Genomic DNA, 17830 nt, shown 5'->3' on the forward strand with positions numbered 1-17830 from the left:
ATTAACTATAATATCACTATTTCAATTCTGTTTTTGTTATCATGTTTATTATTTCTTATTCATTCTATTTTTCTCTTTTTGTTATGGTGCTCTATTTCCTACGGGATTAAAATAGTCTGCACTCGATCCAAACACAAATTCTATTATAACTAAGACTATAATAGTATACACTCCGAACATAAACTATTATAACCTGTAAACTATTATAATCCATAGATTATAATAATCGTGGACTATAATAACAACAATACATATCTATAATACAAATATTAAAAGTTTAGGAAATAAAATGATAAATAACCAATATTTCCTTTTAACCCATGAATGCATCCAAGAAGTAAAATACATTATAAAATGAAGTTTGGCCCTTCATTGACTGTAAATTATAACTTTACACGAAAGAGAGAGAGAGAGATCGCCATGGAAGAAGAGCAGACGAAGAAGCAAAGTCTGAAATCTCCACTGTTTCCGCTGGCGCCACCACCGGGAGATGGCGGATCTTTCACGAGGGATGAGATTTGGGCGGAGGTGAAAAAGCAACTCCGATTAGCCGGGCCGCTGATGACGGTGAATCTGTTGATAAACTGTTTGCAAATGATATCGGTCATGTTCGTCGGGCATCTCGGCCAGCTCCCTCTCGCCGGCGCTTCCATGGCTACTTCCTTCGCTTCCGTCACTGGTTTCAGTCTCCTCGTATGTACCTTTCTTTTTCCCTTCTTCACCTATTTAATCAATATCGAAAAAACTAACCATTTTACTTTTACTTGTAATATAATCTTCATAAAATTTGAGTATATAAATTAAATTCCAAACGTGATGGAGTAAAAAACTCAACTGAAAATATCGAGATTTGACCTCGAATCAAATAGTTGTTCAAATGAAAAATTGTAGTAAAAAAATATTTAATAATTCATGAACAAAAATAATATTATAATTACTTTAAAAAAAATAGATAATAAATTAAACATTTTGAAATTTCACGAGAATCAATATATATAATACATACGTGAAAATTTGTTAAAGTGAATTTGATTTAATGGTAATTAATATATAAATTCTATCTCTTGAGCTTGGAGATTGATCTCTCATTCTTTTAATTATTGTACTAAAAAATATATCTATAAGTTTAAGTCTTATTTGAGATAATATCTTAAATTTTTGTTTTTAAAATTTAACGTATAAGGACTACTTTTTTTTTAATAAATTTTTTTAGAAACAAATTTTTATTAAAATGTTTTGGAAAACCATACAAAAAAAATCTGTTATTAAAATTTGACTATGTAAAAACTATAATATATAAAGAAATGGAGAAAAGAACAAACACGAATTTTGAAAAACAAAAATAAGAAATAAGATTATTACTAAACTTGACTTTAAAGACTAGATTTAAAAATAAAAATAGAGGTCGAAATACAACCAACTTAAAAGCTCACAAAATAAAATGATTTTTTTTAGTTCAATAGATACAAAATAATGAATTATAAAAATTTGAGTCTAAGATTCCAAAAAAATTAATTGCATGTCAATTGTGATTGAGTTATACTTTCAACGTTAAAATGACTAAATAAGAGTTAAAAAAAAAAAGAGATGAAAACTAATCATGATAATATATATATGTATATATTTTAATTGATCTCGACCTACCAGTCTGTATAAGGACAATTATTTAATTAGTTCAAAATACGTAGTTCCAAAAGGCTATTCTAACTTATTGTCGAGAAAAAAAAATTGATATTCTAACTTTTTGTCAAAAAAATATTGCTAATCTAACTTATTGTAAAAAAAAATTGCTATTTTAACCATCACCTTATTTTATTCTTTCCTCTACAGTTATTTATTTATTTATTTTTCCTTCATTTTGAGTTATTATTATTATTTAGATATTTTTCTTCTCTGGTGAAGTGTGCCTTTCTAGTTTATTGCATGATATTTTTAGTTTTCGAGAAAAAGGCACTTTTTGTTAAAGGAAAAAAATAAAGTCAAATTAATATATTTAGGATATTTTAATATTTTTTCTGTTGTCTACGGAATTTTAAAATGAATACTTTAGTATGTGAAGCTTAAAAGTTGTTATAAATAATCTTAGTTTATTTTAACTCGTTAATTATTATTGTATTCATTTTAAAATTATAAGAACTAAATAGAAAGAAAGTCCTAAACTTCATTGATAAAAAATGTGTTATGCTTAAAAAAAATGCTACTATGTCATAACAAAACCATTATTAAATATAAAGTCTTTTTTTATAAATTAAATTAGTTTCGGTTTGAAAATATCAAACTTTTAGTGCTTGTTTTTAATTAGATTAAGGTACAACTTTTGTGGTTACCGTCATTTAATTTTTAGACTTTCAAAAATATTTAATAGATCCTTCAAACTTTCCATTTTTCATTAATCTTAGTAAGATGTTCTCTATCCTGTATGAATACTTTTCTTTTTATTAATTATTTCCTAATGAAGTTATTTTTCCAAAAAAAAAATCTAATATATCCTTTTTCACTTTTAAACTTTGTATCTAATTGATAATTGATATATAATCGAAGTATGTATATTTGGCCTCTGAATTGTAAAAATTAGTGACATAGTAACATTTTTTTGTTCCTAAGTTTTGAGAAATATGTATATTTGGTCTCTGAATTGTAAAAACATATCTTTTTAGTCCATAAGTTTTCAAAAAGATAATTACTTTTTTACGATATGACTAAATGCATCTATTATAAAAAAAAACTCATAATTTAAAAATATATTTTGAAAATTCAGAGATCAAACACGCCTACTCTTCAAAAATTCGGATACTAAATACATAGTTTTTCAATTTTTTTTTTTTACAATTACTCGACTTATTATATATAAATTTTAAGTTATGTTTAATAAAATCTGAGTTTTTAATGTTATGTCTAATAGATAGGTAAATACAAGAAAATAGTCTTATTAGACCATTTTTAAAGTTCATAGCGTAATAACCTTAGATTTAAGTTCCATTAATGGGAATTTAAAAAATGATACGTAAAAAATGGAATAAGAAAATGAGATTTCATTTTTATTCTTTTAAATGATAAATAATAACTCAATTATTGAGTCCGTGACGAAGATCTGAACAAGGCAGAGACAGACTGGGGAATGTTACATAATCGATTGCAATTTTTAATTTAAAATTTCAATTATATATATTTTTGTCTATTTGGATTAAAGAAATAAAATCTATGCAAAATCAAAGTGGCTAACACGTGTTTCCAGCAAGTTTAGTGTAATAATAATAATAATAATAATAATAATAATAACAATAATAATAATAATAATAATAATAATGGTGAAATAATATGCAGATTTAAAAGGCATAATTTAAGAACTTGTACAAAATGTATTTGGTGAAATATTATGACATAAAAATAGTTGTAGTTAGAAAAAATATTAAGTTGATTTTCAACTATTATCAATTAATTTATGAATGTGTTTTATCAATTAATTTATGAATGTGTTTTCTGTGAGAAATTTTATATTTTTATTATTTGAAAGTATAATATAATTTTAGAATCTATTATGTTAGAAATATTATTAAGTAAATGGTTAAAGAAGCCCAACTATTTACTCCATGGGTTGAATTAACAAATAATAATAAAAGTATCAATTTATATCTCTAAACATTTGAAAAGTTTACACACATATAAGAATTCACGGTGAATTGACAATTTATATAGATAGTCTTAACAAGATTCATTCACTTATGCAATTTAGAAATTTAATTGAAAATATTATAAGTCTCACACAATATATCTTTTTTAAAAAAATGGTACCAATATAATTAAATTCATATATTTATGAAAGTTTAGAATTTAAATTGATATAATTATTAGTTTATTAATGTATACAATAATCAAAATTTAGAAGTATAAATTAATATTTTCCTAAAAAGAATTTAATTCCTATTTTTCATTCCAACTTGATGATAAAAAAATGAAAAGAAATTTACGATATACACCTGTGCAGTTCCTATTACACCCAATTAAAATGATCACTTTGACAATTTATTTTTTTTTTTTTAATTATTTTGTTAACGTATAAAGGAAGAGAAACATTGAACTTAAGTATAGCTTAGACTACCCTAAGTATTGGCGATAAGAAGGAAAGGGTAAAATTTGGAAATGTAGAATTTTGAATCTATAATGCAAAGATAATGATATCATTCCCTTCACACACATATCCAAAAAAAGAAAAAAGTAGTGACATCATGGTAGCTTGGCTATATATTTTTTTAGATTAAAAAAACATATTGTCTCTATATTTTGGTTATTTGTTCAATTTTGATGAATAAAAAACACATATGTTTGTCGAATAAAAATTGTTATGTGACCATTTTTTTTTTAAAAAAAAAATTATTATTATTATTATTATTATGATTATTATTGTGTATTTAAAAGAACATGAGCATGAGCATGAATTAGGTGCAATCTAGATTGATTTTAATATATGTATTTTCAAATGTCAAATTTAAAATTTATATTTTCAATAGCTTTTAAATTTGATTTTTGATAATCGAATTTCTAACTTTGAGATCTATATTATAAATCTTATAGCCAAATTTTAGTTTTATTGAAGTTGGTTACATAATAAAGTTAAATTTCATGTTAAAAATTTTAGTTTTATGTTTGCAAAAATTACCATGAAAATGCTAATATAAATAATAAAAATTATTATAAACTAGCCATATGACTAAACTTAAGATTGATTAAATGTCCAATTATTAAAATTCGAGATTTTGAAAGAACTAAAATTTGATATTTTAACAAAAATAATTTTTGTATATAGAACGGAATGGGCAGTGCATTAGAGACTTTCTGTGGGCAATCCTATGGAGCAAAACAATATCATATGTTAGGAATTCACTTGCAAAGAGCCATGGTTGTTGTTCTTCTCGTCAGCTTCCCTCTCGCCGCCGTCTGGTTCAACGCCGGCGACATTCTCCGCCTGCTCGGCCAAGATTCCGAGATCGCGGCAGAGGCTGGCCACTACGCCCGTTATATGATTCCCAGCATTTTCGCCTACGCCATTCAACAGTGCCACGTTCGTTTCCTGCAGACACAGAACAATGTTCTTCCAATGGCCGTCATCGCCGCCGCCACGGCGGTGCTCCACTGCTTTGTGTGTTGGGCTCTGGTTTTCCGGTCGGGGTTGGGGAACCGAGGAGCGGCCTTGGCCAACGCTATGTCTTACTGGATAAATGCGGTGGCGTTGGCTGTTTATGTTAGAGTTGCGCCGTCGTGCCGGAAGACGTGGACTGGATTTTCCGGCGAGGCGTTTTGTGGGATTTTGAACTTCGTCAAACTCGCCATTCCGTCTGCCGTCATGCTCAGGTTCCATAAAGTCTTTTTTGTTTCTTATTTCTTAAATTTAGTTTAACAAAACAATTTCCTCAACTAACCATTTCGTTTTTTTGTTTTTTTAAATTAACTTCATTTCCTTTCATTTTCTTATCATAAATAACTTATAAGTAGAAGAGTTATCTTTTTTAACCAAATTCAAAAAAAAAAACAAATCTTTAAAAACTATTTTTTAAATTTTGAATTGATTTTTAAAAACATGAATAAAAAATAAATATTGAAGCAAGAGATTTAAAAATGAAAGAGATATATTTATAGGCTTGATTTTAAAAATCTAAAAACAAAAAATGAAATCTACTCTTTCGGCCATTAATGTTAATAATGAGAGGGTCGAGGAAGTTGCTAATTGTTGGGATATATATATATATATGATTGATTTTATTTTTTATTTTTGAATTTTTGGAAACAGTTTGGAGATATGGTCGTTTGAGATGGTGGTTTTATCATCAGGGCTTCTTCCCAATCCAAAGCTTGAAACTTCAGTTTTATCAATCAGGTGAATTAGCTGATTTAGTTTTAATATTATATATATGGTGTTAATTAAATTTAATTAAGGATGAGCATTAATAAATAATGAAGGCTCTAATCCTAATTAGCATTAATCAATCTCTTTTTCAGCCTCAATACAATCTACATGATTTACATGATACCCCTTGGAATCAGTGGTGCAGTGAGGTTAGTCACACTAAAGTATTTTTTTTAGTAAAAAAGGTATTTATTTTAATTACTTTAATTTTACATATTTTTCAGCCTTATCAAATTTAGTTTTTATAGTTTAAATGTAGTTTTAGTTTGGTTGAAACCTCCTAAATTTTCATTGCCAGATAACATTTTTACTATATTTTGAATACATGACATATTTTTCATTTATATAAAAAAAAAATGAATTGGTGCATTTTAGTTAACTTTATTATAGTTCATGACTAAATAAAAAAAATAGGAAATGCCAAAAATGAGAATAGCTGAAATGACATAGCGTTTGTACTTTTAATTTCGAGATTAGAGGTTCAGTTTCTCAATTCCATATATTTAATTGAATGAAAATAAAATAATGGAATTTTGAGTGGTGACGTAAAAGAACTAGGTTTAGGATAATTTCCGTTTGGTTTTTTAATTTTTTAATTTTTAAACTTTTAATTTTATTCTAAACTTTGATAAAATTTTATATATTAAAGGATCATTTTCAATACATTTTTATTTTAAAATATTATAAAATTTCCTAATAAAAACAATAATATTTTGTATGCAATAATAATTTAAATATTTATTCTCATAATTTCTACTAATGGAAATTTAAATATTACAAGACTAACCCTTCAACTTAAATATTATAACACTTATGATCGTAAAAATAATAAGGTCTTAAATATTAAAAAAATGTATTGAAGTATAAAGGCATTGATATATAAATTAAAAAAATCTAATTGTTGAAGTTATTAAAGTATTATAATCTCTACTATTCTCAACCTTAAATTTGAGTGGTAGAACTCATAATCGAAGTGAATTGTCAAGGGATTTGGTAAGGGTTTTAGGTGAAAAGAAGAATTCTGCAGAAAACCTTTTTTTAGCAGTTCAGTCTATTTAAAAATCCCATCAAATTGGAGTTTTTATTAATCTTATCCATGCATGCACTTCAAGAATTCAGCTAAAGCCACCTCAAGTGGGCTAGGCGTAAGATTTGAGAAGATGATACCACCTTCTCCAAAAACTTGGGTAAATCCACTTTCAACAATTAATTTTCATTTTATATCTTAATTAATTCAAAATTAATTAAACTAAAATTCAACTTCTAAAATTGAAAAATAAAATGAAAATTAATTTTGATTTTAATTAACTAAACAAATTTAATTAAATAATAATTTAATATCAAATATTAAATTAACCAAACATCTAATTTCAAACATGAATCCTATTCATGTAATTAATATTTAAATCAATATTTATTCATGTAATTAATATTTAAATCAATATTTAAATATTATAAACTCTCCAATTTCATTTAATTTCAATAAATTAAACATTAATTATATCGAATATAATTCTACAAACCCTAATTATAATTTGAACACTTCAAATTGAAAATCCCTAAAATCAATTTTGAACATTTCAACTTGAAAATCAAATTGAACACTTCAAATTGAAATCATTTCAAATTCACTCAATTTATTAATCCATGTTATTCATGTTTTACAAAATAGTAGAAGGACCATATGGACCTATAGATCATGAGCTCCAACGATTTGAGATTAATTGACTGAATTAGACCGAATTAATCAAATATTCGATAACTACCGAGTTTCACCACTATAGCTCGATAGTTGCACCCTATTTATTGTAGATATATTTTTGTCCACTTGATTTAACCATAATCAGTAAACCGACCCTTCACAGATTGTTTGTAATAACGGTTGGGTCAAATGTTGTTTTACCCCCGTAATTACATCTTGCTCCTTAAGGTCCACTGATCCTCTATTAAACAATTGATTTATAATCCAATCACTAAACCAGATCCCTCTCGGACCAATGAGAGGGTGGAGCTCCTTGTTCAAGATATGGATTCGGTACTTAAGAGAACAACCTTTCTCCTATCCCTAAAATGGGTAAGCATGAATTCCATCTTGCACCCTATATCCCCAGCTATCTACCCGGTCTTACCTTTGAAATGGGAGGCTTATTGAGTCGGTGCTATTGAGTCAATCCCTATCTATGCATATCTAAGGATAATCACGAATAAACAAGAGTTCATAGTTAGCTCATGATTAAGATCGAGTTACCTATGTCATCTAAGCGAAATAGTCAATCTTAAATAGTAAACAACGTTATAAAGTAAGAATGGCTTATTTCTTGGTTCGATCTTATGCAAACTCATTGTATAGGACGCCCCCACTCCTCATGTCAATATATGATGAATCAGGATCACATCATTTGTAGCACCTTACAATAAATTGTAAACTATAGACTGGGCCACATTCAATAATGTTACCAGAATAAGTCACCCAGTCTTATTTGTATACTATAGACTGTTTTGGCTATTTACTCGAACTTGATCCATCTTTATGTCTCCACATAAAGTTCAAGTATTTATATAATAACCATGGATCTTAGTTTATTGGATTTAGTCTTTATAAGTGCAATTTACAAATTCAATAACAATTTTATTGAATAAATGTTGAATTACATCTTTATTAATAATATTAAATGTTCAACTTTACAAACTACGAGTTTTAAGACATAACAAACTCCCACTTGGACTAAAACTCCAGAGGATACATATAAATATATACAATGTTGAGTTCAATGAGATGAAACATACAATAGAATAAATACAATAAACTATGGCATCAAATATCCATTATTTCTCCTACTTGCCCTAGTATTAACTGTCTTGTAGTCCTAGTCCCACTAAGTGATCCTCGAACACTTTAGCCAAGAAGGCCTTTGTAAAAGGATCAACCAAGTTGTCTTGTAGGACTATCCTGTGACAATCACGTCTCCTCTATGTATAATTTCTCTGATGAGATGGTACTTGCGCTCGATGTGTTTTCCACACTTATGGCTTCTAGGTTCCTTTGAGTTTGCAACTGCTCCACTGTTATCACAATATAGGGTGACTGACTGGTGCATATTTGGAACTACTTCCAAATCATTCAGGATCTTTCTGAGCCATACTGCTTCTTTCGCGGCTTCACTTGCAGCTACATACTCAACTTCCATTGTGGAGTCAACAATACAACTTTACTTGATACTTCTCCACACGATTGCTCCTCCATTTAGAGTGAAAACTGACCCCGAAGTTGATTTCCTTGAATCAATATTCTTCTGGAAGTCAGATTCGATGTATTCAGTAAGGATCAGATCCTTAGCTTCATACATGAGCATATACTCCCTCGTTCTTTGAAGATACTTGAGGATGTTCTTAACAGCAGTCCAATGATCATATCCTGGACTGGACTGAAATCTGCTGACAATTCTAACTGCATAGCATATGTCGAGACGAGTACATAATATGGCACACATTAAGCTCCCTACTGTTGATGCATATGGAATTCGTTTCATAACTTCAACTTCTTGAGGTGTCTTAGGACTTTGTTTCTTAGATAGATGAATTCCATGTCTGAAAGACAATGTCCCTTTCTTGGAATTTTACATTTTATATCTCAACATATTGTTTATATAAGATGCCTGAGATAATGCTAAATTTCCGTTCTTGCAATTTTGAACTATTTGGATCCTAAGAACATATTGTGTTTCTCCCAAATCTTTCGTTTGGAATTGCATAGCAAGCCATCTTTTAACAGCCAGAAATTCTATTTCATATCTTACGAGTAGAATATCATCAACATACAAAACCAGAAAAGCGATATTTTTTTTCATAATTTTCTTGTAAATACAAGGTACTCAACATTTTGTTCAAATCCATGAGATTTGATCACAGTATCAAATCTCATATTCCAGGATTGAGATGCTTGTTTTATTCCATAAATGGATCTATTAAGCTTGCAAACTTTTTGCTCTTGGCCATGTTCTATAAACCCTTCTAGTTGAGACACATAGATACTCTCTTCAAGATAGCCATTTAGGAAGGCTGTCTTGACATCCATTTTCCATATTTCATAATCATAAAATGCAGTTATGGACAAAAGTATTCTAATAGACTTTATCATGGCAATTGGAGAGAAGGTTTCTTCATAGTCTACTTCTTCTCTTTGGGTAAACCCTTTTGCCATAAGCCTAACTTTGTAGGTCTGTACCTTACCAACTTGGTCTCATTTTTGCTTGTAGATATACTTACAATCGATGGGTGTTACCCATTCTGGTTGATCTATAAGATCCCAAACTGAATTGAAGTACATTGACTCCATTTCAAGGTCCATGGCTTTAATCCACTGGTTCTTATCTACATCTTCCATTCTTATTTGAAAGTCAATGGATCCTCTAAGTCATCATCTAGTATGATGACTTGAGTTTCAGTAAACCTAAGTATCGGTCAGGCTGTTGCACAATCCTTTCACTACGTCGAGGTACTCTCAACTCTTGAGAGGATGTGAAGTATTAGTTCCATCAACAACTCTTGTTGATGGACCTGCTTGATCAACAACTCTAGTTGATGCATTTGTCGTTTCTCTGGTCATTTCATCTATTACTAGCCTACTACGAGGTTGATGATTTTTAATGTGATCTTCCTCTAGGAAAGTTACATTTGTTAATACAAATACCTTATCTTCTTTAGAATCATAAAAAAAAAATCACCTTTTGTCTTTTTAGGGTAACCTACAAATAGACATACATTTGAACGACGTTTTAACTTCTTAGGATTTCACACCAACACATGAGCTTGGCATTCCAAGATCCTGAAGTGACTTAAACTACTTTGACCTTCTCTTCATAACTCGTAAGGTGTTTTTGAAGCACTTTTCAAAGGAACCATGTTCAAAATATACATCGTAGTCTCAATTACGTGTCTCCAAAAAGAACTTGGCAATTGGGCATAACTTATCACAGAACGAACCATGTCTAACAAGGTCCTATTTCTCCTTTATACTATATCATTTTGTTGAGATGTGCCAGGAGCTGTGAGTTACGACTGAATTCAAATAGTCTTGGAATTCTAAGTTCATATACTCACCACCTCAATTTGATCGAAGTGTTTTAAGCCTTTTACCTAATTGGTTCTCAACCTCAGCCTTATATTCCTTGAACTTTTCAAGTGTTCTGGACTTATGATGCATTAGGTAAATATGGCCATACCTTGAATAATCATCAACGAAGCTGTTGAAATATTCATACCCTATTCTAGTTTTAACATTCATCGAACCACTAAAGTCTGAAATTTACCAACTCCAAAGGTTCTTTGGCTCTAAGTCCTTTTCCAGAAATAAATCTTTTAGTCATTTCACCCTCAAGACAATATTCACATGGAGGTAATGAACTATCTTCTAACTGATTTAGATGACCATTCTTCATCAATCTCTCAATCCTGTTGAGATTTATGTGACCAAGTCTCGAGTGCCAAAGATAGGCATTTGGAGATATTTTCCGTTTCTGATTTTGAGTCTCAGCTGTTTTAAACATCTCTATGTTCAAAATAGCTTTTACCTCAGTTGGTTTTAACATGTACAAGTTTTTTTCTAGTTTTGTAGTTTTGTTCCAGTAAACATGAAACATATATTAAATTCCTTTTCATACAAGGAATGTAATAGACATTTTCAAGTAAAATGTATTTATCTTCTATAAATAACTTCTTATTGAAGAAACTCTTAATTAAAAGATCCGTGAGCAGAAGCGAGATCATTCCAAACCCTATTGTGACAGAACATACACATTTACAATCAAAATACAATAGTTATGCAAAACTCTAAATTACTACATGCTTCAAATGAAAAATACTAAGGTTCAAGAGAACTTACTGCACGATCGTTTAACACGAACGAATCTACACTCGAACAATAATCTCCTCAGCAATCACCTCGAACAAGAACAAATCTACACTCGACTCTCGAATAGGAAACAGACACCACCAGCAGGTTACCTTGGTTTTCTCAGTGTGTGAATCCAGGAGTTGTAGGTTTTGTAGGATTTGGAAGAGGGTAGGAGAAATTTTCCAAATCATGTAGACGATCAAGTAAATGGGAGATAGTTTTAGTCTATTGTATAAACAGTGTATTCAATCGTTTAGAAGATAAGTGACTATTGTATAGAAAACTCTTACACGATCGAGCATGCTCTCAAGCTACCGTGTAACTTATGCTTTTGATTGTACGATTCACAAAATCGAAATGATCGCCTTTTGTAAAAATGAAAACGATTTTCATTTTAACCATCAGTTACCATAACTGATCACAACTTCCCACTAAATTGGTGATGGGAGAAAAAACTGTAACCAATTATCCTCTAATTGATTTAATTACAAATATAATCAATATATTCATAACATAGTTTTAATATCACATCTCATGCAATATATAAACCATAGTTCTTTTTCTCCCTTATAGAATGTAGTAATAATTCCTCCAATTAATGTATCTAATATATTAAGTCATTTATATCTCATATAATTGATGCAATTTAATTATATCATATATAATCAAATTTCCTCTTGTTAATTTGAGCAATTCAAACTAACTCAAAAATGGATTCTCAACATGAATCCATTGAGCTACAAAGGAGACCTTATGGACCTGTAGCTTGAAGCTCCAATGGTACGTGAATAACTGACTAAACTTTTTAATGACGATATCCACCATCTGTTAACTGTCGGACATTCCACTAAAGACCGACGGCTGCACTTTTCGCACTACAGATATATTTCTGTGTCCATTAGATATAACCAATCAACAGTATCGTGACCCTTCACAAATCACTCGTAAGTACAGCGAGCCAATTTATCGTTTTGCCCCTGTAATTCTATCTAACTCCTTAAGTACCTTTGATTCCTTTAATGAACAATACATCATAGTCCTACTATGAGTAAATCCTTCTCGAGCAAAGATAAGGTGTGGCACCACAGTGTTTAAATCCCAGAATCAGCCTTTAAGGGAGCAATTTATTTACTTACCTCTAAATTAGGGAAGGAGTGAATTTTGTCTTGTGTAGTTGAGTTCCCAACTCCCCAATTAGATGAATCCCCAAAGTGGTAGGTTTGAGTTGGCGATCTGGTCACTCGCACCCATACAAATCAAAGGACCACCCTCATAGGCAGAAGTTCCCAACTCACTCAGGATTAAGGTCATGTTACCTATGGTCATCTTAGTGAAATGAAAGTCTTTGTCATGAACGACGTTATATAAGGAGACTAAATATTTCGTGGTCCGGTCTTATACAAACTCTTTTGTATAGAGCATCCCCGCTCGCATGTCTAATACATGAATAGTCAAGTTCAGACCATTTGTAGTACATTACAACACTTGTAACATCTACAAAGAAGGCCACACTCGTAGTGTCAATAGGATAAGTTTTCCCTCTTTTATCCATCTACTACAGACCATTTAGGTTATTACTTAAAGCACGATCCACTTATATGTCATTACATACATGCTTAAGTTACAACGATAATCAGGGATCTTAGTTTATTGGTTTGTGGTTAATGCAACAAAATATCTCATATATCAAAGACTGTAGTGAAGAAAATATCTCATATTATTACATCACATAATGTTTGTTCATACAAGTGTTTACAAACTACTGGACCAACGAGATTTAGGGCATCAATACCAACACATATCTCCTACTGCTTTAGTTGAAACAATCTCCCCAGCCCCTACTTTAAAGGTTGCTTCGCTTCTGTTAATTGTCTCCAAGAACGTGTTTCCTGAGAAAAAGTACAGATATGATTAACAGCACCTGAATCTATTATCTAGGTCTTTTTATCGTTTTCCACTAAGCATGTTTCAATGACAAGTAAATCATATTTATTTTGTTGTTTGACTTTCGTATTCTCATCTATATAGTTTAAAACTTTAGATGAGTTGGGAGATAGAGGACATTTCTCTATCAATACTTGTTTTGAATCATCATTTTCTAGTAATTTTTATATGCATGTTGAATTGTTATTCCCGTTAACTAAAGCGAAAGCAAGTATCATAGAAGAATTCGATATGCTGAAATTTTAAACAAAATATTATTAGAAAATTACAACTAAATCCAAAGTTTTAGCAAAAAGTAATAAACTCATCGTCTTAGAAACTGTTATCAAGAAGAAGAAGACGACTTTGTTAAAAACAATGTAACCAATTTTCATTGTTGTAAACTTAAAGTAAAAGCAGTTAGAAAAAGTGTGTAAGTATGATAAGATATCTTGTGAGAGGGAGGTACTTATCTCTTGTAATTCGAAGTCTTCGAAAGTGGATGTAAGCTACTAAGCTGAATCACTATAAACCTGGTGTGCAATAATCTTCTTCGTACTTTAAATACCTAAATAGATTAAAGCTTTCTGTCTACTGTGAGTTTCTTTCCTTTTCAAGTTGCACGTGAGATGAATGAGAGATAAAGGGAAATTAGCTTTTTTTGCCTCTTTTGTTGAAATGAAGAAAGTAAGTTGACTTGAAAGCAAAGAAGGAAAGAAAAAGGTTAACAGCAACATCTGCAAGATATAATGTTAGAGTATTATTTTGATTTTATTTCTTTTAAAATATAAAAAGAGTTTAAATTAATCCCAAATTCTAAAGGTATGATTCTTTTTCACCCTATTTTATAAATTTGGTATAGTTAACTTTTGGTCTTAATTATGCGGCAGCACAAGAGTTTCAAATGAACTTGGAGCAGGGAGAGCAAAGGCTGCCATCTTAGCAGGACGAGTTGCAATGGGGACGGTGGCCACAGAAGGCACAGTGGCAGCCATTATCATCGTTATTGGCAGAAGATTATGGGGTTACTGTTACAGTACTGATGAGACCGTGGTTGGATATTTGGCTAAAATATTGATTTTTCTTGCGATTTTGCACATCTTTGATGGAATTCAATCCATTTTCTCAGGTTCGTTCTTTCTGATCTTAAACTACATATTTTCAATCTTTATCCCTTTTTTTTGTAACTTTTTTATATTCGATATATCATTTCATGTTACAATCCTATTTCAATTTTTTAAAAAAAAACTAGAGTAAAGAATTGAAAAAATGGATCAATGGTAAATTTATAGAACAAGGAATCAAACTCAATCTACAAAACAGAAAAAATTGTGTGTGGTGTGGTGTCAAGACTGCACATATTCTCATGTTCGAGTTATAAGCATATTAAGATTATGAAAATTTTAAGACATTAGAAAAAAGTATACTATGTTTGATTGTAATTCCCTCTCTCGATCATATGTAGCATTCTTTTTTTTATAGTGAGGATTTGTTTCTTAAAAAAAGTTAGGGTTTCCAAACATCCTCCATGAGGTTTTTGTCAAGATTCTTGGTCATTATAGAACAAATGAAATGATCATGTAGCATACGTGTAAAGCGTCTAACGTTGAACTCCAAAGGAATTGATCTTTACTGACTGAGCCAAACCCCTTTGGACTATCCTTAAAGGAAGGATGACCCTTAGGGGTTGGCCTCATGGCCGATCAACCCCAAGGGATCCACGTTTAGGTTAAATCCAACCTCTCCTTTGGAGGGTTGGCCATTTCATTCTTGAGCTCTCTCTCGAGTCATGTCTCTTAAACTTTAGTTAGCTCAAGGGTTGAACCACGTCCCTCATCCATTGAGCTTGATCAATACTTTCACCTATAACAGTTGACTCCACTTTTGATATGAGTATTCTTGATTTGGTATATTTCTTGTCTGTCCATTTGCTTGTTCTTCCAAGTTGAGAGTTCAATTTGTAGTGAAACTTCGTTAGCTTTGTCAGGCTCAAGACTTATTCCCGATGACCCTGCCGTCACCTTTGTTAATGTTTTTTTAGGAGTTGGTTCATGGCCTCCTCTTTGAAAGGTCCATAAACCTCTTAGCTTTCTCTAGAGGTCTTCTTAGTTTCCTTCTTATGTGTTTAGTCTATTGGCTTCCTCTATAGCATCGTGAATATATAATCTCTGTTTAGTATGTGTAATGTTCAAACAAAAAAGTCAACAACAAAAAATTTTAGACACGCAATTGAAAGTTCAATTTTTTATTTTAAAAAATATTTAAAATATGAAAACTAAATATAGATACAACTTCGAAGTAATCAATTATAAGAAACTTTCTAAAGTAATTGAACTAAATATACACATCACGAAAATTCAAAAATTAAACTTTATAATATAAGACTATTCTTTAGTATGTAATCATTAATCAAATTTCTATAAAAAATGGTAATGAATTCTTCCAAATATAAGTTGGTCTGATGTTTATGAGTTGATAGGTATCACAAGAGGATGTGGAAGGCAGAAGATTGGTGCTTTTATTAACTTGGGAGCTTATTATCTTGTGGGCATCCCTATGGCTATCTTTTTAGCCTTCTTTCAAGGCATTGGAGGAAAGGTGCTTTACTTAATTTTGCAATTTCATCTCTTTTTCTCTTTTTATTTTGTCATTTTTTTTTAACTTCACATTAATCCATTTGGAAATTTTTGTGTAGGGTCTATGGATGGGAATCATAATGGGTGTCTTTACACAAGCTTTATTTCTTGGGATCTTGATTCTATGCACCAATTGGGATAAAGAAGTAAGTTTCTTCATATATCTTCTTGATCAATACCTTTTCAACTAATTTAATTTTATAATTTCAATACATCTATAATTAAATAGTGAAATTAGTTTTATTCTCTCTTAATTCGAACATTACTTAATAGATAAAATAAACTATCATTTCAATCGTTCTTCACTTCACGATATTGTTGAACTTTACATTACTTAATAGATAAAATAAACTATCATTTCAATCGTTCTTCACTTCACGATATTGTTGAACTAAAAAAGCTCATGTTTAGTCAATTCTATTTAAAAATTTGTATAGCAAAGTTTGGTCGTGCTTAGTGAGCAGTGAGATTGTTATTTATATGGATTTGGATTTTGTGGCCATGTAAAATTTGAGTATGCCAAGTTCTCTTTTATATCATCATTAAAAGAATTTATAAAATTATTCTACAATATTTATAAAATATGTTATCTCATTTTCTTTGGTTTTCAGGTCAAGAAAGCGGCTGATAGAGTTACCAGCTCTATGCCAGAAAATCTATTGGAATGATACAATCAAATATTAATAGATAGTCTCCAAATTTAGGATAATCCCAATGGTTAGATGCCATAATCTACTATATTGTTATACTTGAATCGACTCTTATGTCGTCATATTTGTATTCAACATTCTAAAATTAAAATGAATTTATAGCCCTATATATATAATTTTAACATATTTTACCGCAAAAAAAAAAAAAAAGAAAAATGATAGTTGAATGAGAAATTTTGGACCAATCACAAATCGCCACTCAAATTAATAATGATGGTATTACAAATGATCAAATTTTGGACTTATTAAAAGTTGTGAAGTTGAAGACATAAGTTAGTAAATCCGGATGATGCCACATGTTTGTGATAGTTAAATTGAATAAAATAACTTGGTCCAAATTGATATTAATATTTGGGTTAAAGTCCAATTGAGCCCAAAAATAGGCTTAATTTGAATCAAATATATCCAAGTCCTAATTAGTTGGGCTTAAAGATCATCCATTGATCAACCAAGCTTAAGCCCACAAAGTTCACATGAAAACTCTATAAATATAAGAGTTCTTTTTCATTATAGAGGTTCAAAAAATTTAGACTTTAAGAGTCTAGAGACAATTCTCCCAACAATCAGAAGTCCATATCTACTAAAAATGAACACTCTTTGAAGATACAAATAACTCCTGAAGTTGAACACTTTTTAAAAATACAAGTCTCTTGAAGATACAATTCTTCCAATACTTCAACATCAAGAACGTCCGTAAGCATTCTTCCAAGACTTCAACTTCAAAAATATCCACGTGTTATGCTTCCTTGAATCAAGCTTATACACT

General features: G+C 30.2%; 1 protein-coding gene across 1 annotated transcript; it reads left to right on the plus strand.

The window, feature by feature from the left end:
• The first annotated feature begins 375 nt into the window (after window positions 1-375).
• LOC120080094 (protein DETOXIFICATION 16-like) lies at window positions 376-17173 on the plus strand. Its single transcript, XM_039034650.2, has 8 exons — window positions 376-693; window positions 4805-5349; window positions 5786-5872; window positions 5995-6051; window positions 14609-14847; window positions 16198-16316; window positions 16414-16500; window positions 16966-17173. The coding sequence occupies exons 1-8, from the start codon at window positions 421-423 to the stop codon at window positions 17020-17022; spliced, it is 1464 nt and encodes a 487-aa protein (XP_038890578.2). The 5' UTR covers window positions 376-420; the 3' UTR covers window positions 17023-17173.
• Window positions 17174-17830: the final 657 nt, after the last annotated feature.

Source organism: Benincasa hispida, chromosome 6 (genome assembly GCF_027475165.1).
Source record: "Benincasa hispida cultivar pf3 chromosome 6, pf3_genome.v1.1, whole genome shotgun sequence".
In the NCBI taxonomy this organism is placed as follows: domain Eukaryota; kingdom Viridiplantae; phylum Streptophyta; class Magnoliopsida; order Cucurbitales; family Cucurbitaceae; genus Benincasa; species Benincasa hispida.

What these genes read in the sequence shown, in the direction of transcription:
- LOC120080094 (XM_039034650.2), top strand. Translation starts at nt 421, where the DNA reads ATGGAAGAAGAGCAGACGAAGAAGCAAAGTCTGAAATCTCCACTGTTT. An exon ending in ACTTCAGTTTTATCAATCAG is followed by an intron (nt 5,873 to 5,994) that starts GTGAATTAGCTG and finishes TCTCTTTTTCAG; the next exon opens with CCTCAATACAATCTACATGA. An exon ending in TTCAAGGCATTGGAGGAAAG is followed by an intron (nt 16,317 to 16,413) that starts GTGCTTTACTTA and finishes ATTTTTGTGTAG; the next exon opens with GGTCTATGGATGGGAATCAT.